The sequence below is a fragment of the Sinohyriopsis cumingii genome, chromosome 15, assembly GCF_028554795.1.
Source record: "Sinohyriopsis cumingii isolate HCF-2022 chromosome 15, ASM2855479v2, whole genome shotgun sequence".
Taxonomy (NCBI): Eukaryota; Metazoa; Mollusca; class Bivalvia; order Unionida; family Unionidae; genus Sinohyriopsis; species Sinohyriopsis cumingii.
This window is the reverse complement of record NC_142975.1, coordinates 121,990,149-122,014,244: the sequence shown is the minus strand read 5'-3', so window position 1 is coordinate 122,014,244 and position 24,096 is coordinate 121,990,149. Positions and strand designations below refer to the sequence as shown.

General features: G+C 34.2%; 2 protein-coding genes across 2 annotated transcripts in view; one reads left to right on the top strand and one right to left on the bottom strand.

The window, feature by feature from the left end:
* The window catches only part of LOC149782632 (uncharacterized), a 28,974-nt gene extending 16,849 nt beyond the window's left edge, over positions 1-12,125 (top strand). The window contains exons 8-9 of the mRNA XM_089934119.1: positions 5,385-5,660; positions 11,631-12,125. Coding sequence (XP_089790245.1) covers positions 5,385-5,660; positions 11,631-11,747 — 393 coding nt within the window. The 3' untranslated portion in view covers positions 11,748-12,125. The remainder of the gene's footprint in view (positions 1-5,384; positions 5,661-11,630) is intronic.
* A 2,632-nt stretch (positions 12,126-14,757) lies between these two features.
* Positions 14,758-24,096, bottom strand: part of LOC149782631 (G1/S-specific cyclin-E-like) — a 32,989-nt gene continuing 23,650 nt past the window's right edge. The window contains exon 11 of the mRNA XM_089934118.1: positions 14,758-22,188. Within this exon, the coding sequence (XP_089790244.1) occupies positions 22,030-22,188 (159 nt within the window). The 3' untranslated portion in view covers positions 14,758-22,029. The remainder of the gene's footprint in view (positions 22,189-24,096) is intronic.

The following is a 24,096-nucleotide window of genomic DNA, read 5'->3' as shown; positions in this document are numbered from 1 at the left end:
TAAATATATAACAAATCCTTCAAATACATTGATCATTCTATACATGAACATTGACAAATCCTTTAAATACATTGGTCATTATATGCATGAACTGCCGGATGATTCTGATTGTCCCTCTCAGATGGAACAAGTCCTGGGTCACCGATCTACTTGATCTAGCGATAGATCTACCCAGGAAGATTCCAACCAGCCCAAATCTTCTCAAACAACCGCGGTCACGGGTGTTCCACCCCTGCCCGAACCGTCTTCTTCTTCACGTTTGGCTCTTGTCCGGACAGCCTTGCGAGACAAACAATTTAAACCTTCGATTGTGAAGAGAATCTCAAGAGCAAGAAGGCCCTCCACACTGAAGGCTTACGAGGGAAAGTGGCATGTTTTCAGGGACTGGTGCCATATCAATAACATCGTCCCTTTGAGTGTCTCAGTCCCTCAACTGGCCGACTTTTTTCTCTGGCTTTTCGAGGAGAAACAGTTAGCCCCAATTACTATCAAAGGCTACCACTCCATGATATCAGACACATTCTGCCATCATGGCAGATGTGATATTGGGCATAATAAAGATCTATCAGATCTTTTAGCCAATTTTGATTTCAATTGACCAAAATCCCTCACCCTGTTTCCAAAATGGAATCTGTCCTGGGTTTTAACATGGCTCAATTCAGACAAATTTGAACCTTTAGCCCACACTTCGTTAAAGCTACTATCATACAAAACATGTTTCTTGATAGCCTTAGCTTCAGCATGCAGGGTGAGCGAGTTACTTACCCTTTCCAGTGACCCAAACTTTCTTCAGTTCAGATCAGATGGTTCGGTGGTCCTCCTGATGCAACCAGGCTTTGTAGCCAAAAATAGGTTACCATCCATTGGCAATCAAAGAATCGTCATTCGCTTGCTCTCTTCCATAGATAAGTCAAGAGCAGCAACCATGCAAGATCCTGTTTGTGCACTCAAGCACTATTTAAAATGCACAGAGGCGTGTCGGGACACATGTAAGCGCCTCTTTCTTCCGGTCAAAGCTGGTAAACGGGATATCACCCCTCAAGCCCTTGCTTCATGGCTGAAGTGGGTTATATGCTCAGCGTACTCTGAGGTCTCACAAGATCAGGGTCGCCTCATGAAGATTACAGCTCATGAGATTAGAGCAATCTGGGTGAGCCTGGCATTCAAACACAATGTTTCGATCCAAGATATAATAGAAGCTGTTGGCTGGCATGCAGTCAACCTTCTCCAGTTTTTATCTCAGAGATTTGGCTTCACAGAGGCAAACCTTGAATCTGGTAGATCTGGTGTTAGCAGCCCAGATGACCACCAGACCCATTTAAAACAATCAGCACAGCCTATCAGCTTCGCTGGATTCGCCAGTGAAATTTTGTAGGTAAGAAGATTTCAATAACTATCTTCTTAACCGTATATAGGGGTCACGTATCACGGGACCCTAGGCTGTGTTGCTGATGAAATTAGGAGAACGGGTTATCGTTCAAATGGGGAATCCAGCCATCATTCCCTATAAGGTACCCGGGGTGGAGGTAGGATGCTCAGCATTCCCTCCTCCTATTACCTATTCTCCTAACGTTAATGTGATCGGGGAACATGTTTGAAGGAGAAAGCAAATTTTTAGTAAATTATGTTTCTCCGAGAATACTTACCCGATCACATTACTTAAAAACCCTCCCAACCACTCCACTATGCAAGCATCCTCGTATAATATATATCGCTCAGCTTAAAAAACTAGTGACACCTGGCAGTGGCAAGGGGAGGTAAGGGGCAAGAGTTATTGCCCTTTGGTCTATACGAGATAGACAGAAAAGACGAATTTTCGTCTTTTAGTAGGGCTGGATTCGAGAGGTAGCAGGCTTATATCCCTAACGTTAATGTGATCAGGTAAGTATTCTCAGAGAAACATAATTTACTAAAAATTTGCTTTCTATCAAAATAACACTATATTGTATCTATGATGTTATTTGGGAAAAAAATATTTTCTTGAAATAAAAGAAAAGAAAATATTTCAGCTCGGATGAAAATCATGGCCCCACCCAAACATGATAAATGGACTGTACCTTATTATATATGAATTTGCTTTGTGTATGTTAAAATTGTTGTATAAGTTGCAATCCAGAAGCTGTAACTGAAGTTAGGAGATTGAACTTCACTATAGCTGATATTGTGAAAGACATTGTGCAAACATTAGAGGGCCATTTGATAAAAATAGAAAGTGTTGATACTGAAGCGTACAGTTTTCTAGCTATACTATTGATAAAATAGGCAAGGAAACTTTGTTGTTGTTGTTGTAGGGTTTAATGCCATTTTTCAGCACATGACAGGCTATAAATGACGGCCAGTATTAATGGTAGAGGAAGAACCCGGAAAATCCCCGGAAAGAACCACCGACCCTCGAGAAGCTACTGGCAAGCTTTCTCACATACCCACATTGGCCGAATCTGAGACTCGAACTGTCGCAGACAGAGGTGAGATGGCAGTGATCCGTAACGGAGAGCGCTTTAGACCACTCAGCCACTCGGGGCCCCCAAGGAAACTTTGAGTGGGATGCCAACATCCATGCAAGATATTTATCAGAGAGGGCAAGTAAACATAAAATAAACCTACTCAACAAATGAGAAAATATTTTAAGGATTTAAAAATCATGTAAAGTTCAGACAAAAAAACAACACCAAGTAATCTAATGAAAATCTAAGGATGATTCACAGTCTTACAAAAGAATACATATACTTAACACATTCACATACACTAGTAAATAAATTAGATATGTTTTTCTGTTGCTGTTATTTTGAGGTTATTTAATCTGAAATTTTCCAAAAGCTGGATTTAGCCTGATTATGTTTCACAACATTCCATTCCGCCACCGTACATGTCAAACATGTGATTTAAGGATCATGAATATAATTATATTTGTAATATTCACCATAAATTTATGACAGATACAATCGTTTTGTAAAAACCGAATTTGATATTTTTGAACTATTTTGTCATCAATAATGAAAACACGCTGTGAATAGCATTAAAGTCATAACACTATTCTTTGGAAATTTCCATACATTCAGTTACTGATGAAAACTACCAATACACCAGTAAGCTGGAAAAGTACTGTAGTATATACCAGCAAGAAAAAGACCATGATAGACCAGTATATCTATAATATAGCACACCTCTAGTCATCATTATGAAAAATTCTACTTAACAGTGTAGAGATATTTTGATTTGTCATCAGTATTAGAAATTCTACTTGGCAGTATAGAGATATTTTGATTTGTCATCAGTAGTAGAAATTCTCCTTGACAGTTTAGAGATATTTTGATTTGTCATCAGTATTAGAAATTCTGCTTGACAGTATAGAGATATTTTGATTTGTCATCAGTATTAGAAATTCTACTTGACAGTTTAGAGATATTTTGATTTGTCATCAGTATTAGAAATTCTACTTGCCTGTTTAGAAATATTTTGATTTGTCATTAGTATTAGAAATTCTACTTGACAGTATAGAGATTTTTTGATTTGTCATCAGTATTAGAAATTCTACTTGACAGTATAGAGATATTTTGATTTGTCATCAGTATTAGAAATTCTACTTGACAGTTTAGAGATATTTTGATTTGTCATCAGTATTAGAAATTCTACTTGCCTGTTTAGAAATATTTTGATTTGTCATCAGTATTAGAAATTCTACTTGACAGTATAGAGATATTTTGATTTGTCATCAGTATTAGAAATTCTACTTGCCTGTTTAGAAATATTTTGATTTGTCATTAGTATTAGAAATTCTACTTGACAGTATAGAGATATTTTGATTTGTCATCAGTATTAGAAATTCTACTTGACAGTATAGAGATATTTTGATTTGTCATCAGTATTAGAAATTCTACTTGACAGTATAGAGATATTTTGATTTTTCATCAGTATTAGAAATTCTACTTGACAGTATAGAGATATTTTAATTTTTCATCAGTATTAGAAATTCTACTTGACAGTATAAAGATATTTTAATTTGTCATGAATATTAGAAATTGTAATTGACAGAGTAGAGATATTTTGATTTGTCATCAGTATTTGAAAGTCTACTTGACTCTATAGAGATATTTTGATTTGTCATCAAATATTAGACATTCTACTTGCAGACAGTATAGAGATATTTTGATTTGTCATCAGTATTAGAAATTCTGACAGTGTGAAATGATGTCTGAGAAATACTTCAATACTAATTTCTTAGTATGGATATTATGTCATAGGAATAACTCAATCCAGATTTCTTACAGTGTGGAAATTATGTCATAGAAATAACTCAGTACTAATTTATGACTGTGTGTAAATTATGTCATAGGAATACCACAATAGTACTTAATTAGTGTGGAAATTATTTCAAAGGAATACCTCAATACTAATTTCTTAGTGTTGAAATTTTATCATATGAATACCTCAATACTAATTTCTTAGTGTGGAAATTATGTCATAGGAATACCTCAATACTAATTTCTTAGTGTGGAAATAATATCATATGAATACTTCAGTACTAATTTCTTACAGTGTAGATATGTCATAGGAATACCTCAATACTCATTTCTGACTTTGGAAATTATGTCATAGGAATGCCTCAATACTAATTTCTGACAGCGTGGAAATTATGTCATAGGAATACCTCAATACTAATTTCTGACAGCATGGAAATTATGTCATAGGAATACCTCAATACTAATTTCTGATTCTGGAAATTATGTCACAGGATTGCCTCAGTACTAATTTCTGACAGTGTGGAAATTATGTCATAGGAATACCTCAATACTAATTTCTGATTCTGGAAATTATGTCATAGGAATGCCTCAGTACTAATTTTTGACAGTGTGGAAATTGTGTCATATGAATACTCCAATACTAATTTCTTAAGCTGACAGTGTAGATGTTATATCAGACATATTTTTCCTAGGAATACCCCAGTAATGATTTCCTAAGCTGACAGTGTGGATGTTATGTCAAGGAACAATATTTGTCGTTGGAATACCCTAATACTAATTTCTTAAGCAGACTGTGAATATTATGTCAAATGTGAGATTTGCTCTAGGAATACCACACCACTATTTTCTTAAGCTGGCTGTGTGGATATTATGTAAAATGCAATATTTGTCATAGGAAAACACCTATACTAATTTCTTAAGCTGATAGTATGGATATTATGTCATAATATTTGTCATAGGAATTCCTCAGGAAGATGCAGCAATTAATTGTGGACAGTCAGATCAATATGACATTAATACTTTGGTATTTTAATCAAAGATTTCACTAAAATTTGAATAATTTGAATTCAAGGCTGGCTTTTATTTTATTCCATTCACTGTTATGAACTTTCATAAAACAATGTTCATATTTAACATTTTCAGCCAGATACCAATGCAGCAAGTCTTCAAAATAATCCAGATCTGCCACAGGAAGGTCCACCAAGTCTTCAAAGTAATCCCAACCTACCCCAAGAAGGCCCTAAAATTCAAACTCCAGCAGATGTCATTAGACTGGTTACTGTTGCTAGTGTTCCCAAATCCATACTTAGAAACAGAGAAACGAAACCAGTGAATTTAGAGACAGCTCAGTCTGTATCTGTGGAGAGCAATTTTGTCAAAGCTGCTGAAAAGGATTCTACTCCAATGTCTTCAGCAGTGGTAGGTGCAGTCACCAATTTTGAAAATCTGTACTTTGTATACAGTCACTCTGATTACAATTACCAACATGTTGCAGATAATTTTGTTGTTATGTCAAGTTTGCATTGTATTGATTTAGGCATTTTTGGAGGGCATGAGTTGTCTTCTTGTTACATAACATAAAACATTTGTAAGATAGAAGGCAAAGAGAAAAGAAAGATGATGTAGTTGTAATAACTAAATTTCATATATATCTTTGGTTTGCTTAAAAATATTCAAGGCAGCTTTCCATAGTAGAAATATCAAATAAAAATGAAGATTGATGTTTTTAATTTCTGTAATTTTTCTGCAAAAAGGAAACTTTTATGGCACAGTAAACACATTCCAGTCACATTGGAAAATGAAACAATCCATCAGATTCCACTGCTTTTATTTAAGTCTGGTACTGACTTCCTTTGAAGGAAGGTTCTTTGTTTTTTTTTAATGTTTGTAGTCTGTTTTCTTTGATGAAGGGTACTTGCATTATTGAAGTCACTGTTAAAGGACAGCTTTGGAAAACCAAACAAATGCTGATTTATTATTGTGGTGACAACATCAAATAATTGTATTGCATTATTGAGACTGATTTTTTTATCCAGTTGCTTAGTATGTTTGCATAACATTTAGTGCCTCAAAGGTAATGTTTTCTTTGAAATTTCAGCAAAATATTTTATCTGGGTACTTTTTAAAAAAAGGAATTGGCCATTGTTTGGTAGATTGTAGTTTCTGTTCCTCCCTGCTTTTTGAACAGACCAACAAGTAAGATCTTGTTTTTTATATTTTTATATATCTGTTAGCCAAGTGATGCTGCCTCTTCGCTTGCGTCAGAAATTTACAAAAAGGGTCAAGGGACTATTGAGATGAAGGTGTTCTGGTCTAATGACAGTGATTACTACAGAAAATGTAGGGTTCTGAAGGATTTAATTCTGAGTGAAAAGAAGAGGAATTTTACTTACCATCCACATATAAATGTCAGTCTATGTAAATAAATCAATTACTAGCGAGCGACCAAAAATCTGATAAAAGATAGATTATGAGATAATGCCTCGTCCTGTTGATCTCCACTACCAGAAATATAAACATAAAAAAGGCAGATATCTCACAACATACAGTGCTCATACTAGATGTCAACATAAGCACTGTTAAGATGGTTTGTCAATATGACCAAAGAATTAATGTAACAATAGGTAAATTTCAGTGCATTTGGTATCAAGTTTGTGGCTTCCTTTATGTTGCCTCTTAATTTCTCCACTCCAAACCAATGGTTGTATATACAAGTTTAAATTGCCAACAATGTTGCCAATGAAATAAAATTGTCAGATGGTATATTTTGCTGCCTATAAGGAGAAAAATAATCGCAATTTGCGACACTGGCGAAGCCGTACACGATCCCTAAATAAACTTTTACACATTATTTTTTTTGTCCTTTTAAGATGAAATAACTGTTTTTCATGTACAAGAAAAATATTTATAAAATTTCATGAGCCATGCCACGATCATCTTGTATTATTCATACACGATCTCTTCCCAAAAAGTTTTTTTTTCATGTATGAGAAAAATACATGTTTATGACATTTTTGGAGCCATACCACAACCGTATTATATCCAAATTTGTGTGTTATAATAGCGGGGTCACACTTTATTTGTTTATTTGTCTGGATTGAAAATGAAAGAGACAGCCTGGCTTGCAAAGTGAAAGGCTTTTTTCCAGTTTGTTATACAACTGTCAAAAGGCAGAGTGTACTGTGTCATAATGTTGTTATACAACTGTCAAAAGGTAGAGTGTACTGTGTTATAATGTTGTTATACAACTGTCAAAAGGCAGAGTGTACTGTGTTATAATGTTGTTATACAACTGTCAAAAGGCAGAGTGTACTGTGTTATAATGTTGTTGTACAACTGTCAAAAGGTAGAGTGTACTGTGTTGTAATGTTGTTTTACAACTGTATTAAATTGGTGTGTAATATGTTATGATTATGTTCATCCATTACTAACTTCATTTCCATCCCAACAGCTCCATCCTTAACAGTTACAAAACTGGAAGGCATGCACTTGGGGTACAGAAGAATCATATTAATATCAGGGTCATAAGTTCAAAGGTCATGGTCAGTGAGATGGAAAGAAGAAAAACAGATTATGCACATAAATTGCATCTCTCAATCACATACCTTAACAAATGTGTGTGGACGACTTACATGTTGGGTATATAAAAAAAGCATTTTAATTCTGGGATCAAAAGGTTAGAGGTCAGGGTCACTGTGACTAATAGCTTGAGATCCTGAGCATGTACCTTCACCAAAGTGTGTCAAGGGCTTGCAGTTAAGGTATGGAATAAAAAATTTGATTTAGAGGTAAAAGTTCCAAGGTCAAGGTCATTGTGTCTCAAAGTAAAATGGGTTGTGCAGAATAACTTTTATCTTAATGTAGCTTCCATTACCAAACTTTAGGAATGACTTGTACCATGGGTTATAAATAGACCTTTAGAATCTATGGTTTGAATGTCAGAGATCACAGTCATGATAAGTCTAATACCCAAAAAATGTTTTCTGCAAATATAGCTTAGTTCATGACTGCATAACATAATCATGTGTTAAGGTCATTGAGACCAATACATGACTGTTAAATATAGGATAGATATGCCATTCATAGGATATATTTGCCAATGATGGTACTCTTGGTATGCATTCTTTATATACGTACCACATTATCTCACCTTTGAATGGCAATAAGTTCCACATTGTCTTATATTTGAATGTATGTGAGAAAGCATGCCAGTAGCTTCTTGTGGGTTGGTGGTTATTTCCAGGATTTTCCCGGGTTCTTCACCATTTATACTGGCCACCATGTGTAGACAATCTTGTGCTAAAAAATGGCATTAAACCCGACAACAACAACCACAAAAAACAATGTCTCATCTTTGAATGGCAATAAGTTCCACATTGTCTCACTTTTGAATGGTGATAAGTTTTTGCACATGGTGTTATCTTTGAATGGCAAGAAGTTCAACATTGTCTCACATTTGAATGGCAATAACTTGAACATTGTCCCACCTTTAAATGTTGATAAGTTCTACTTTGTCTCAAATTTGAATGGCAAGAAGTTCAACATTTTCTCACCCTTGTATGGCAATAAGTTCAACATTGTCTCACCTTTGAATGACATTAAGTTCTACATTGTCTTACCTTAAATGGCAATAAGTACCACATTGTCTCATCTTTGAACTTCAATAAGTTCCACATTGTCTCACCTTTGAATTTCAATAAGTCCACATTGTCTGTCCCACCTTTGAATTTCAATAAGTCCACATTGTCTCACCTTTGAATTTCAATAAGTTCCACATTGTCTCCCCTTTGAATGTCAATAAGTTGGTGCTAAATAAGCCTAGACAGGAAACACTGCACATCAGTATACAAACTTTTCATGTACAGTACTATTACATCAGAGTTTCAGTTGAATTCATCAGCTGATGTAAAAGATATATGGATTTAAAAAAATGTTAATACTAATTTAAGTGTTTATTCCCATCATGTTGAAATTACAGGTGGGGTAGAAAACATCAGCAGTTCGGGATGCAGACTTCTGGCATATAATAATATTATTTCATAGTTTCAGTTAAAATCTGCAACTGGTGTAAAAAATTATTTGACGTTCAAGATACTTTAATACAGTAAATCTTTTATGCGTCAATGTATTCTTCCCTTTTGGTTATTTAGAAGAGGCCCAATGTACCCTCCTGCAACCTTCCCTCTGTGGATCTGTTGTTATAGAATATGCCCCATGTTCTTGTCCTCAAAATATTGATGCACAAAGACTGATCATTAACATTAAGGATTGGTCTTTGACATTATGGACTGATCTTTGACATTATGGGCTGATCTTTGACATGTACTGATCTTTGATATTATGGACTGGTCATTGACATTAAGGACTGGTCTTTGACATTTTGGACTGGTCTTTGACGTTGGCTGATCTTTGACATTATAGACTGATCTTTGACATTATGTGCTGATCTTAGACATTATGGACTGATCATTGACATTAAGGACTGGTCTTTGACATTATCGACTGATCTTTGACATTAAGGACTGGTCTTTGACATTATGGACTGATCATTGACATTAAGGACTGGTCTTTGACATTATGGACTGGTCATTGACATTGGATGATCTTGACATTATAGATGATCTTTGACATTATGGGCTGATCTTGGGCATTATGGACTGATCATTGACATTAAGGACTGTTCTTTGACATTATCGACTGATCTTTGACATTTAGGAATATAAATATGCTGATGGTACTTTGATTCTTCCTGATGGATCTCAAGGTTTGCTAAAAAATAACTATTTATACTTGATATATAAAAATGAAGGCTATTTGGTTTGGCAGCAAGAAAGTTTCTGATGGAACAATATATCCTAGCTAGTCTTCAATTGATATGACTCTGACTTGACACTCCTTGGCATGAATTTGTCTTTAGATTTACAATAAAACGGCAGAAATGAATTACAGGAAGAAATTTAAACTATTGTCGTTGTTGTGGGGTTTAACGCCATTTTTCACCACATGATAGGCTATATATGGCTGCCAGTATTAATGGTGGAGGAAGAACCCATGAAAACCCTGGAATGAACCACCGACCCATGAGAAGCTACCGGCAAGCTTTCTCACATACCCACCCTGGCTGGACTGTCACAGACAGAGGTGAGATGGCAGTGATCCATAACAGAGAGCGCTTTAGACCACTTGGCCACTCAGTGGCCCCTAATTTAAACTGTAACAATAATACTGGCAAGCTAGTGTTGAAAAAAAGATTTGTTGGGATGGTACTTGTCAAGACTCATTTGTCCATATTAATACATTGTTCTTTCAGCAACTTCATACCAGCTACAGACATAGAAATAAAACTTATTTGTACTTTGTTATTGTTTGTACTGAGCAGTAAAAGTCAAGAAAATTAAGCATAACAAATTCAGTGACATTGATGGAGGACTAAATATGACTCATTATCATTTATTCATTATGTACATTAAATAAGATGGATTAAAATAATTGCTGGAAAATAAAAAACTGATTGTGGCAAACTTTTATTAAAACAAATATATTTAAAATCTAATATTTTCAATTTAGCAAGAGCAATTCAGTAGACTGACCAAATATATTTTTTTTTAAAGGATGTCATTTTGAGAAAAAAAAACGTGAGAATGTTCTTGCAAAAAGTATTTTAAATTCTGACCCACCAAGACTAATCTCTAAAGAAATAACGATTCTTAAAATAATTCTTAAAATAAACATTGAAAGATGTAATTAAAATACATCTGCGTAGATTCGAGTCTCAGATTCGGCCAATGTGGGTATGTGAGAAAGCTTGCCAGTAGCTTCTCGAGGGTCGGAGGTTCTTTCCGGGGATTTCCTGGGTTCTTCCTCCACCATTAATACTGGCCGCCATGTGTAGCCTATCTTGTGCTGAAAATTGGTGTTAAAACATATAACAACAACAACAACAATTAAAATACATTTAGTGCATACACATTTTGATAGGCAGAATAATAATGAACATGAGAAAACAAAACTCACTGGCATTTATCTGCAAAGATCTTTAAAATAAAAAGTACTTAAGAAACTTGGTGCCAAAAAAAAAGCTTAAGTGCCGGTATTAAATAATAAAATATATATCAAGGGGTGATCTGAAATTGTACAATTGGGCAAATATTTGAACCAATGAGAGTTCATCTCTTTAATTTTAATTTTTTTAAAAGATTTTTTTGTTTCATAGGATTGCAAAGGTATTTTTTGTAAAAGTGAGAATGACACATTTCTTCAGTGATTGTCATTTTTCTTCAAACTTTTGACACCATTTTATGTAATATTTTACACTTTTTTTGCATCCTTGTCCACGAAAGAAATAAGTATATGTTCAGTGTTGTGTCACAAGTATTTTCTATATCATAGGCTTTCTCTGGGAAAGTGTTGGAAAAAGAGCCTGCAGTACAAGACCCTGAGATAGATGCAAAACCCAAGAAAATGTCCAAATTCAAGGCACAAAGACAGTCCAAAGCTTTGAGGTGAAATAGATTTGTGGTAACTTCAAACATCTTGATGACATCTATTCCATGCTGGTTGTATCAGAAGATACTCGTAAAAGCTTTCAAGAATAACATTACTTTTAACTTTAGCAAAGGTGTTGCCAGTAAAACAACAGGAAGGAAGATTTTATAAAGGAAAAAAAAAAGACAAGACTCAGAAATGCCAGACCATTTGTATTAAAAGCCTGTTAGAAATAATACTCCATTGTTAAAGTTTTCTTCGGCTGAAAAGTCCTTACACACTTGAGAATTCAACACTTCAATAGATGTGTTATTTATCACAGGTTAGTCAGTTAAACTACAATGACAAGAGAACTTGGGCATCGCATAAGAAAGTTATGTCCATGAGTAACCAGTCAAATTTTCATTCTCTCTCTCTCAGCATTTAGTTTTGACAGCAGGATTTATATGATCCTATTCTAAGATGCATAGCCACCAAACATTTTCATGTACTGCAAATGCCGTGTTGAAAAAGCCACGAGTTCAATTGCATATGAATGGGACTTCATGCATTGCAAATGCAGTGTTGAAAAAGCCACGAGTTCAATTGCATATGAATGGGATTTCATGCATTGCAAATGCTGTGTTGAAAAAGCCACGAGTTCAATTGGATATGAATGGGATTTCATGCATTGCTGTGGTGGAAAAGCCATGAATTCAAATCTATATGAATAGAATCTAGAATGCAAATAAAAACATTGTTTTACATTTGAAATGGAGACCCCTCTTTCTATCTTTCTGTATGTCAGTGTTCAAAGAATATGACTGACCTATTTGTCATTTTTCTTGTCATCTTTGAAAATTTACTAAACGAAGATCTTGTGAAATAAAGCAATATATGATAGACTGTGGCATTATATATACATGTATGCTACACTTTTACGTATTCTCAATTAGACATTGCTTTACATTACAAAAAGTATTGGCACCAAATCTTTAGATTTAGCATAACATTTTGTAGACGAGATAAAAGCGATGAACTGGTCAAATTACATCCATAGTTTTCATAGACATTATGTTGTATGTTTATCTAGGATTCAACTAATATTATCCTTCCTTGCCTTGCCTGCATTTTGCCACTTGGCTTTAACTCTGAAAATGACTTTGGTGGGGAGTACATTTGGTTCAGCTAATATTATCCTTCCTTGCCTTGCCTGCATTTTGCCACTTGGCTTTAACTCTGAAAATGACTTTGGTGGGGAGTACATTTGGTTCAGCTAATATTATCCTTCCTTGCCTTGCCTGCATTTTGCCACTTGGCTTTAACTCTGAAAATGACTTTGGTGGGGAGTACATTTGGTTCAGCTAATATTATCCTTCCTTGCCTTGCCTGCATTTTGCCACTTGGCTTTAACTCTGAAAATGACTTTGGTGGGGAGTACATTTGGTTCAGCTAATATTATCCTTCCTTGCCTTATCTGCATTTTGCCACTTGGCTTTAACTCTGAAAATGACTTTGGTGGGGAGAACATTTGGACAGGTGGAAAAGCCACCCTTCTTCTGCAAAATTACCCAAACCAATTAACTGTTGTAACATCTGAAACTGTCTTGCACTTGGATACCAATTAAGCCTTCTTTCTAATAAACACCCCTACATTTATATATAAAACAATACATATGGCATATCATCTTTTAAAATCTGTCTTCAAATTATTATTCTGTTATCATAAACTTAACTGAGTCATCACTGGTGTAGTACTTTGATATGTATCTACCCCCTACTGGATTATATTAGTGTACTGTGATGGGTATCCACTCCTTCATTTTATTCATATTCTGTGATGTGTATCCACCCATTACTCCATTAGTACATGTGATGTGTATCCACCTCTAACTCCATTATATTAGCATGTGTTGTCTATCCACCCCTTACCCCATTTTATTATCATGTGATATCTATTCACCCCTTCATTATAATAGTATAATTACTGTAGTAAGGTAAACATACAAATACCTTTAGTCATTTTCATCAAAATAAATTGTTATCATAGCAAATATTTCCCACGCATTCATTCCGCAACTTCCATGTTTTCTTTAGGAATAAAGTTTAGTGCAGCATGTACATATCCAAAATCAAGCTGTTCTTCATTTAGCACGAACTTAACATTTTCAGTGTACATGTTTCAATGCCACAACGATAGCTGTGGTTCCCGCTTGTATTTATTGATGCAATATCGCATTCTGGAGAAATGAGAATGTAGTCTGGTATAGACCATAAAAAAAGGTTAATGTTGAAAATATTTAAGAACTTCTATAATGTCCCTATGCTTGCATTCTTTGCTATATTAATTAATGGTAAGACAAGTAGGAACTTTGGTTATTTTCACAACCTGACGCTTTAGAGGCTTAAAAGTCTTTCCCCCGTTTCCAATACTTGTTTGTAATTTAACTTGGTACTAAAGTTTCAGATAGGATAGATTTAATTTTGTAAAGTTAATAGCATTACCAACACAAAATTTTGAGTCTTAAAAGGAGACTGATCCTCATAAGTTTGATTGCAAATGCAAGGGGATCATTGTTGGGATTTTACCAGCAAGATATCTTAAAGAGTACAGTGAACTGTAAATTATAAACCTAGACCATGTTTAACTGTCCTCCTTGTAGATATGGTTAACTCTCGGAGATTAGTGGCCAATGAAATATCTCAACCTTTGATCAACCTATGCGATTTTCAATTAAACCAATGTGCAGAAACCATTATTTTCTTAGTACACTTTACACCCAGGAATCTCAAGGTTTCTTTAAGACTGCAGGTGCACAAAAATTGATAAGGTATTTAATCTAGAACAAAACCGATTTTTCTTTAATTTTCTTAACGTCAGTGACCTAGATGTTTGACCAGAATGAACAGGCCTTCACCATACCTTAAGTGCACGACCTTCATCAAGATCCATGGTCTATGCAGAACGAAACTAATAACATACATTCATGAAATTACTCAACATTCTGACCAACACATAAAAAGACAACAAAGGATAAAAGCTACTGATCAATCAAATTTCATTTTTATTATCAATATATTACATTTCTAAGATAATAACTTAAAAACATCAAGCTTTTAACTAAAATTTCATTCTAATCACACACACACACACAGCATATAAAGTCTAGATGCATTACCATGCATTTTATTCTGAACGAATATTGTGCAGTTATTAATAAATGCATGGTCTTTGCAGCTAAATCCTCCACATTGCATACAATTTGAAAATGTTAAAATATGTGTGCTATATTCATGCCATCTTACTAACGCAAAAATAGGTCCATGTATATTTGCAATACAAATCAAGGAAATTCTCACATTCTAACTTTAAAAAAGCAACAAGTCCCTCAGAGGGACTGTGACAGTCCACTAGCTAAAAATAATTTCCAGGAATCTCGATCTCATCAGCACCATTTTTATTTAGGACTAAATGTTTATCATAAGATGTCTTTCACAGAGAACCCTGTGTCACTACAACAATCCGATGACGACTTCTCAGCCTGTTGCTGAAAACCATCAACTCACATGTAATAAGAATGAGGTTAAAAATCAAAATGGCCAGCATGATAGCCATATTTAACAATGGATCAGACAAATTTTTGTTCAGGACCAACTAACATCATCTATTCAAAACACCACGTTTATTTTACCATCCATTCAGGCCAGTCAAGACGAACCCAAAGCAATAAAAAAAAATCCTATTCCTGATTAAAATTCTTCAAGAATGGCACATGATAATCTTACTCAGCCTACTACATCCCAGTTATTGACCTGTTCCTAAAATCAGATTTTATGATCCTTTGGACGTGTGATTAAAAATCCACAAAAATTTGTTTTGGCATCTGATGGCACTACCAAAAAAAAAAAAAAAACCAGGTCAGTAAGTGCAAAGGCAACAGAGTAAAAGTGCCTTCCTCAAGCACACACCAAGAATTGGACTGATCCATTGACAGGATTCAAACCCTGCATGTGCTCCACTACAGTTACTCAAAATTACTTATGATTTCATGCTTTTGGTAGTAGAATCATTTAATGGTATTATTTTACACTTTGGATAAAGAATGTAATTTGTAAGGAGGATAAAAGCCAATTAAGAACAGTTGCAAATGGTTCAGCTGAGCAAGGTTCTTGAAATCCCGATTAATGCAGAAAAAATATTTACAAGTCTGGCTGCATAGAGACAGTCTTAGTGTCAAACAGGTGCCAAATTTACTTTTATAAATTTACACATGAAATATGTGGGACCAAGTGCATCACTATACCCTTCAACTTGAAAATAAACTCCCAAATTAAGTACTGTAATAAATATCCCTTTCTGCTGTGTTAGCAATCACACATAACATTCTTTGTTAATATGACTATATGCACTCGTTACCTATAGTTTGATACAAACAATGCACAAGACACACCATCACCTCTACAAGCGACTTACGGTGATTTCATAGAGAACAAAATGCAACAAATGTCGACTCAAACTTTGCCAAAATAATATAAACGATTTACATATATAAAAATATAATTTTTGTAATGAGGTGATTTCATGAGTAGCAAATGACCAGAGATAAATGAAACACTACATGTGTAGAGGTAATATTCCATAATTGTAATTTACACTAATGACAGTTTTCCTTTTTAATTTGGTGATATAATTTACATTACATGATAGACATAATGTAAGTTACTACAATGGTTATTATAAAATAGTTTACCCATATCAAACTAAAGTAAACTGCAGAATCAAGAAATGAATGGAGCTAAAATGACACAGCAATAATACCCAAGTTTGTCATCACAGTCTAAAAGCAAATGTTTTCAAAACTGCCATATTCCCTCAAAGCAGGTTTTAAATTTTAACTATAATATAATTATCATGCTTCTGCATCAGTTAAGTGCTTACTGTATCATTAATTTATAAGTTCTTGGTACAATATATTACCAATCAGTTTTGCCAATGCATTAGAAGCTACATTTGCATACAACATGTATTTTCAGTTAAATTATTTTTACAATTACACTGAAAAACATGAACAAATTGCTAAATCAGTCACCCAGAAAACTCTAAGTCTGGTAAACTAAGTTTTCTCCATGGCAACATGATAGGAAGTGACAACAAAAAAGCAAAAACTGACAAATTTTCAAGTAAAAATTAGGAACCATTCTAGTGGACTAAGACTTTCTCTGAAACATTGCAAGACCCCAAAATAAAGTGGTTTTTTTTCATGCATAAATATGTACACAAACAAATACATACAAATCTGAATTTCTTTAAATCTATTATATTCAACAAAGCAAATACTGCAAGATTATACACAAAGCATATGCTACCATTAAGTAGACAACTGTCATTTACACATTTTGTTTTTTTTCCATGGTAATAGAATTATTTCATATAAATAAAGTTTCCTACTGAATGAACACATCATATAAAAATAGTACTAAAATAAATAATATCATTCTGATTTCTTTCAAAAAATGAACACGTTCTTGATTGGATGGTGCAAAAATATTTTCTTTGCAATGAACACATTGGTGGGTTTCAAAACTCATTCATAAAATAAATGGAATAATATCCAACACCCAAAATAAAACTGGTCCCAATACAATTGTAATAAAAATCATGTTAAATGCTGCAAATAAATGCCAAGTATTGTAATTATACATGAAGCCTTCAAATATGATGTACAGCATCATCCTTTCACAAACTATTTATACATAATCATCTTGAAAATCACCGTGAAGTTTCCAACAACTCTTGTGACTTCCGTAGGATTTCTAAAAATTTCTTTAGTTTTTAAAAAATCCATTTAAACATGCAAGGTCCTTGTGGAAGGCCATTTTTAACAATATCCCCAAGTAATCTGATTACTCAACAAGTTGACATGAAAATGATACAAAATTCTATATGGAATCTATGCTAGTAATTCTTGAAACTCCTTCTGCATGTCCCACATACTTTTGCTGAAAATGCCCAAGATATCTACCTATGTTCCTCACAGTTTATAATGCATAAGTACAAGAAACAAAAACAAAACGAAAGTAACTATATGAATCAAAGTTGGTCCAAAAAACGATGAAAACCTTTACATTTTTAAACCTGTGTATAAAACTGAAATATTTTTTTGCAAATTTTTACAAGTTTATTACAAATTAAAAGACTTGTAAAACAACCAACCCACATTTATGAAATTCTGGTGGGTTATTTTTGTTAGGCAACTTTAAAATTCAAATGTATATGAAATTTCTACAAGATTTGCAAGAAGTTTTACCTTTGACTTATGTGAATGTTAAACAAGTCCCATAAATGTGTACCCGCTATGTGATATATGGTGTTACTATACACTTGGACCCTGACATTTGATCTCCAAAATCAATAGATTTAATTTGTGTCAAATGCAAACCATCTATAAGGGCACACATAGGTATACATCTTTCTAACACACTGCCACGAGTTAGGGTTAGGATAACCTGAAGGAATGAGGATCAACTCTGTCATGTGTCTTTCAACAACTCTTTCTCCATCTCTCTCTATATTGATGGTTATAGGTTTTGCCATAGGACATCATTTTTGGCAGAGTTATGGCCTTTTCTCAGTCAACTTCATGTCTTAAAATGGAATGTTTCTTGCATTTATTTAAATAGTTGGATTTACAGCATGCACTGTCATCATTTAGAGTGATAGTCCCTAAATACCCAACACAAGTTTCACTATGCAAGGCCCAATGGAGCTAGCTTTAATGAGATAGACCCTTTGCAATGTACACATCATTAGTAGTTAAATTTATTAAAATAAATCAAGAAAGAAATCTAGCAAAATTATTTCTTTCTGAATACAAAAGACGGTAAAAAGGACAAGACAATGTATCCATTTAGCTTGAATTAGTTGTTATCATGTTCCAATTTGAATAGATTTTGTGCTACAAATCAATCTCAAGACCCAAAAACAAATATCATTCAATTCATGAATTTAAGCAAACCTGCCAAACCTAAACTAAGTTCAGTACAGCAGTCACCATTCTTTGTAAATTCAACCAATTTTCAGCAAGGTACAACAAAATATGTAATGTGCTATTGGCAACTGAAAAACCGGTTTGAAATCCTTAGAGGTAATGTCTGATGCAGCAAAGGCAACATTATGTTCATCACAAAAGTTTGTAAAATACAAATCTGCCTTAATGTTCTCTATTTCAATTTAAAAAATGAATTTCTAAGCTGCAAAAAGCAATTTGAAAATAGATATGACATTATGTCCAATAAACATAATTGCTTCCTTTCATACTTTCCTCAGAAGACTTGTGTATACTTCTGTGCCAATCATTTTAACTTTTCAAGAGGCTGATTGCACCTTTCATCCTTTTATCTTCTATTCTACAGAACATTTCCAGATTAGGCAAAAACTTAATCATGCAAGCAGCTGACATGACAGCATATGGATAAACCCTATCAAATAAGCCAGATCCCAAACAAACAAACAAACCCATAAAATCCATGATCTGGTAACAATGACTTTTTTCCCACACCCTTTTCCCTACTCTATCATAATGAACGTTTCAGTAAGCATTATGGCCTGGAAGGTTTATTTTAAGTACTGACAAAAAGTATCCCAAGAAAAACAAATATCGGTAACCACAAAAATAAATGAATACATAGTATCTTAAACCCTTGACTTGAGACATTTGCACAGCTTTCAAAAAACTGCTTTGAAATAGACTTTTAACTAGGAAATAATTTTGGTGTCCTTCATTACAGGCACATAGAACCCTACATTTCAATCCAGTCTATATATATATAAAATTGCACAAGATATAGGTTTTTATATGCAAGCATAAAATGCATTGAATACTGACATTGTTAGTAAAGCAGATTATAACTCTTCTTAGTGGGTTCCGACTTAAGCCAACCAAGCAGTACAAATGAATATTTAGATGTATTTAGTCAGGTACCCTACAAAGAACTTTCTGTATTCAGGCGAATTTGGTGAATTTCAGTTTGTTCCTTTGATGCAAAACTACTTTACATATTAAGAAGTCCAGACATGCTCATTTAGGAACTATGGAAAAACTAATAGGTAGACCATAGAAGGTGGAACAAAAAACATTTCCTTCTATGTTTGACCCCAACTGTTATTTGATATGTGCAATATGCATTGCTGACATTTTTTTCATTATGGTTAATAAAAGAGCAAACTGTTTTGAAATATGATAATTTGTTAAAAAATACTGCATTAGCACTGTTGGGTAAATTACAATGCTTTTTGATGTTTGTTTTTCAAGCGTGGATAAAGGAACTTGCAAAATTGTTCTTTTCTAAATATGAAGTCTGCAAACTCTGTCCTGGGTAGTATACATCAATACCACTTGTCGAAATACAGCCATGTGCAATCAGAGTATTTGAAATAAAGGAAAAGTGGTTTATTAATTTTTGCCTAACACTATTCATTAAAACTCTATAGTAATCTTTTGACATGCCTGCCTTTCATTTGTATAACTTAAATTGTATGCCTTATAGTTCGGCCAAACTTAGTAAATAGCTTGCATTTGGGGGTCAACCCATACAATACAAAAGCCAAGATATTTCGTACATACATTGGTGCTAACAGCATCACCAATATTTTCATGAATAGACTAATTTCCCAAGAAATTATGATGACAATCTTGGTAAACATATAAACCGAACAATGATGATATGGGTAGCTACAGCTCAAATTTTAGGCCAAAATTTAATCTTGAACATGGCCACATAAAACATTGAGGTACTGTATTATAATTGTGCATACAACAAAATCACATTCATAACACCATTATAAATAAGAGAAACAATGAGATAAAGTATTGAGGTTTCTGCAATCTAAACTCTTGATCCCAAATGAAGTTGATAAGATAAAAGGCACACATAGTCTTTCAATGTTCCTACCAAATTGCATCACAGTATGTTTAACAGTTCCTAAGCTATGCCATTTACAATACTGTTACAGTGAAAATTTTAAATAAAAGCAAAAAGTGCAACAAAAAGTTGACCTGGCATGTAGAAACCTTTAAAAGGTACATGTGCATGTGTAATAGGCAATTAAACGACCAATGACTTTCAACTACATGTAAGGATTGTTTACCTTTTCTGGGTACGAGATATGTGGACAGATGGACAAGAAAAATAACTACTATATGTCTAATGCATCTCAAAAGTGGCTCCAAAAATCTCAAGGTAAAAATCACAAATAACAAAGTTTCATGCAGAAATGTGGAATCAGTACACAAAAATGTGGTACAATGTGTACCAAGCAGCCCTATACTGAAAGACTAGACAGTGAAATGAACACATTAACAATAACAGCAGCTGCTACACACATTGCACTGAGTTTGGCATCATGGTTGTAAGATAAACTGATCACATGGCAGGAACCATCAAAGACAGAACTGCTTTTGTTTTGTTTAAAATAAAAATGTTCCTCCAAATTCACATATATTTGCTCAGCAACAATTAAAATTAGCCCAAACTTCACTGATCAAAATGTGTTTAATTCCAATTTCAAGTCAAGCTTGCCAAAAGGTTAGCTTTCACCATGGCCACATTACTCATTTCATTCATTACTTTGACATTTCATTATTTCCTTGAAGAAGATTGATTCATCAATCCAAAGAGTTGATTTTTTAGATCCATATGTGTTCATTGCTTGAAGCATGGTGAAAACTTTATAAGCTTTCTTCACAGATAAGAAGGATTACTGTATTAAGAAAGGTACTATCTACATCTCATCGATACATCTCCGGCAAAGGAACACTCAAGTGTGCATTGTATTCAACCGGAGGTCACAGAACTGAATTGCTGTGCTTGGTACTTTAAAAAAAAATCCTGTTATGTTCCCATTGAAATTCCTCTCGACTGAAACAAAACAGTTGACGAGATTGCATCCAAGATAGCACCTATCCTGTGATCAAGTTACCCAAGTAATATCTGAGAAGTAACAACTGGGTAAGGACTCCAGTCAATTTTCATTAACAATTGAAGGCACATAATGACAAGGATATGGTTGGCCCTGCATCACAACAGTCACCACCGTAGCATTTTCTTTTACCGTGCATTTTGTTACACAACATATTACCACTCCCTTAGTGTGTGCAACCTTCACCTGTTATGCTCCGACACAAATAAATAAATAAATAACAGCCAATGTTGGATTCTTGTTCCTTCCATTCTTTTCCATTGTCCCTTCAATACAAATTTCTCAGCACTCATCTTTAAATCCAGTAAAGTATCCATAGTAAATGCACCTAAAATATCCCCGATTTCAGCTGCACTCACTATCAGATACATGTAGTTGCTTATCGACATTTGGATGTTTCTTGTCACTCTGTGGAGGTGTGAGCTGAGTTATCACCTGGGCCTGAATGTCAGGACTTGATCTGTCCGCAAAATGAAAGTCCACATGCATGGACTGGGCCTTTTCCTGCAATCAAAAAGAAGTGTTGTTGTTGAACAGATCAAACAATAAAAATACGTACAGCAAGGCCTTTAGCAAGAAAATAATTTAGTACAAACACTCTCAAACGGACCAAACAATAAGAAAATTTGCAGAAGCCTGTACTTAGAAGACCATTTAGAATCATTGTTATCAAACAGAATTTAAAAAAATGTGCAAAGTGAAGCCTGTTCCAAAGAAAAACATTTAGAAAAGTTACTGGCCAAAGGAATTCAAGACAATACAATTTCTTCTCTCATTTTAATACTGTTGGAACCATTGGTGATAATGATATTCTTGTACAACAATATTTTAAAATTGTCTTCTGATAGAAAACCCAGGTTACTACGACTCCATCAATAACAATAATTTCAAGATGACTACCATGCTGACCATACAAGATAACACATTGGTATCATTTCCATGTAGGATCAACTAGACGCACTAGTCTTTTTGGTGAAAGAACAATATGGATATTAAAACCAGACATCATGGAAAAGTAAATGTTTAAAAAGTATTATTTTTAAAGTTTCAAGATGGCCATTGTTTCAGAAGTCAGATTAGCACCATTTTCATTTATGAACAAATAGACACCATAAGAAGTCACAAGAGATTATAGGACGAATGTAACTTGACCAATCAATAAAAATAGATGTTGGACATACTGGTACCCAAGAAGCACCAATGTGACCATAATGAACCATTCAGTAAAAACATGTTGATACTACTACTATCGATTAAAAAGATTCTTAAAAAAAGTGCAAGTAGCACTATTTTCATTTAGCACCAGCTAGAAATAACAGGTCTTCTGGCAACCCCTTGGAAATATTACTCATTTCCAGGCGAGTACTATCAATAAGATTTTCAAGATGATATATGACATCAGATTAACATCATTTTCATTTAAGACTAATTAGATATCACAAGTCTTTTCATAAAACACTATGTTGATATGACTGATATCCATTCCAGTATGCAATTGCAAAGTTTTCAAGATTGCCACTGTAGCAGCTATATTTGACATCCATGTAGCACCATATTCATTCAGGCCTTACCAGATATCAGGTGAATCAACCAAATATCTAGACAAGAGTATTCATGTCTGTACACAAAGTTTGGTAGGCATATTTGTATTTATATTATGTCCAAATTTAAATAAGTTTACTTTTAGTGACGGTCCATTTTTTATACACCTGTACAACTGAGCAACGTAAGAACTTCGAACAGTGTCAAATCTGAGAACTAGTCATTGCATATGCTCAAAGTATACACGATGCCACCCCTTGTCCATTGCATATTAAATAAACCCTGATCACATCATGCGAATCCTTTGCGCTAAAAAAACCCACATGGCAACAAAATGCAAGCGTCAATTTTCTCCAGCGTGCATCCCTGACTCACAAATGTGCATAAAGGGAAACACTGCCAAATCAACCGATTTCTTTCAAGCCCCAAATGCAAGCCATCCTTAAAGATTTTTTTCAGGTCTGTGATGTAGATTTTGATTTTTTTAAATGTAGCTTTAAGAATTTTTCAGTCATGTCGCTACGATGTCGGCAGTGTGGCAGTTTATAGTGATGCCTAGCAGTGGGGCATCATGTTGCATGATATCCCACCCAGTCACATTATTATGACACCAGGCAGACCAAACACTAACCTCTTAATGCTGAGCGCCAAGCAAGGCAGCTGTTATCAATAAGCTTTTTCCTTATACCAAGTACAAGCTATCCTCTAAGCTAACTGTAGAATGGATGTAATCAAAACCTTTTGAATGAGCAAGATCAGAAACAGAAAGTCCAGAAATGTGTTTTAAAAATCATACACTGTGCCTGAAAACATGTACCATGTTATAATTAAATCCATAAACATTCACCAGGTTACATATCAACTCGAAAA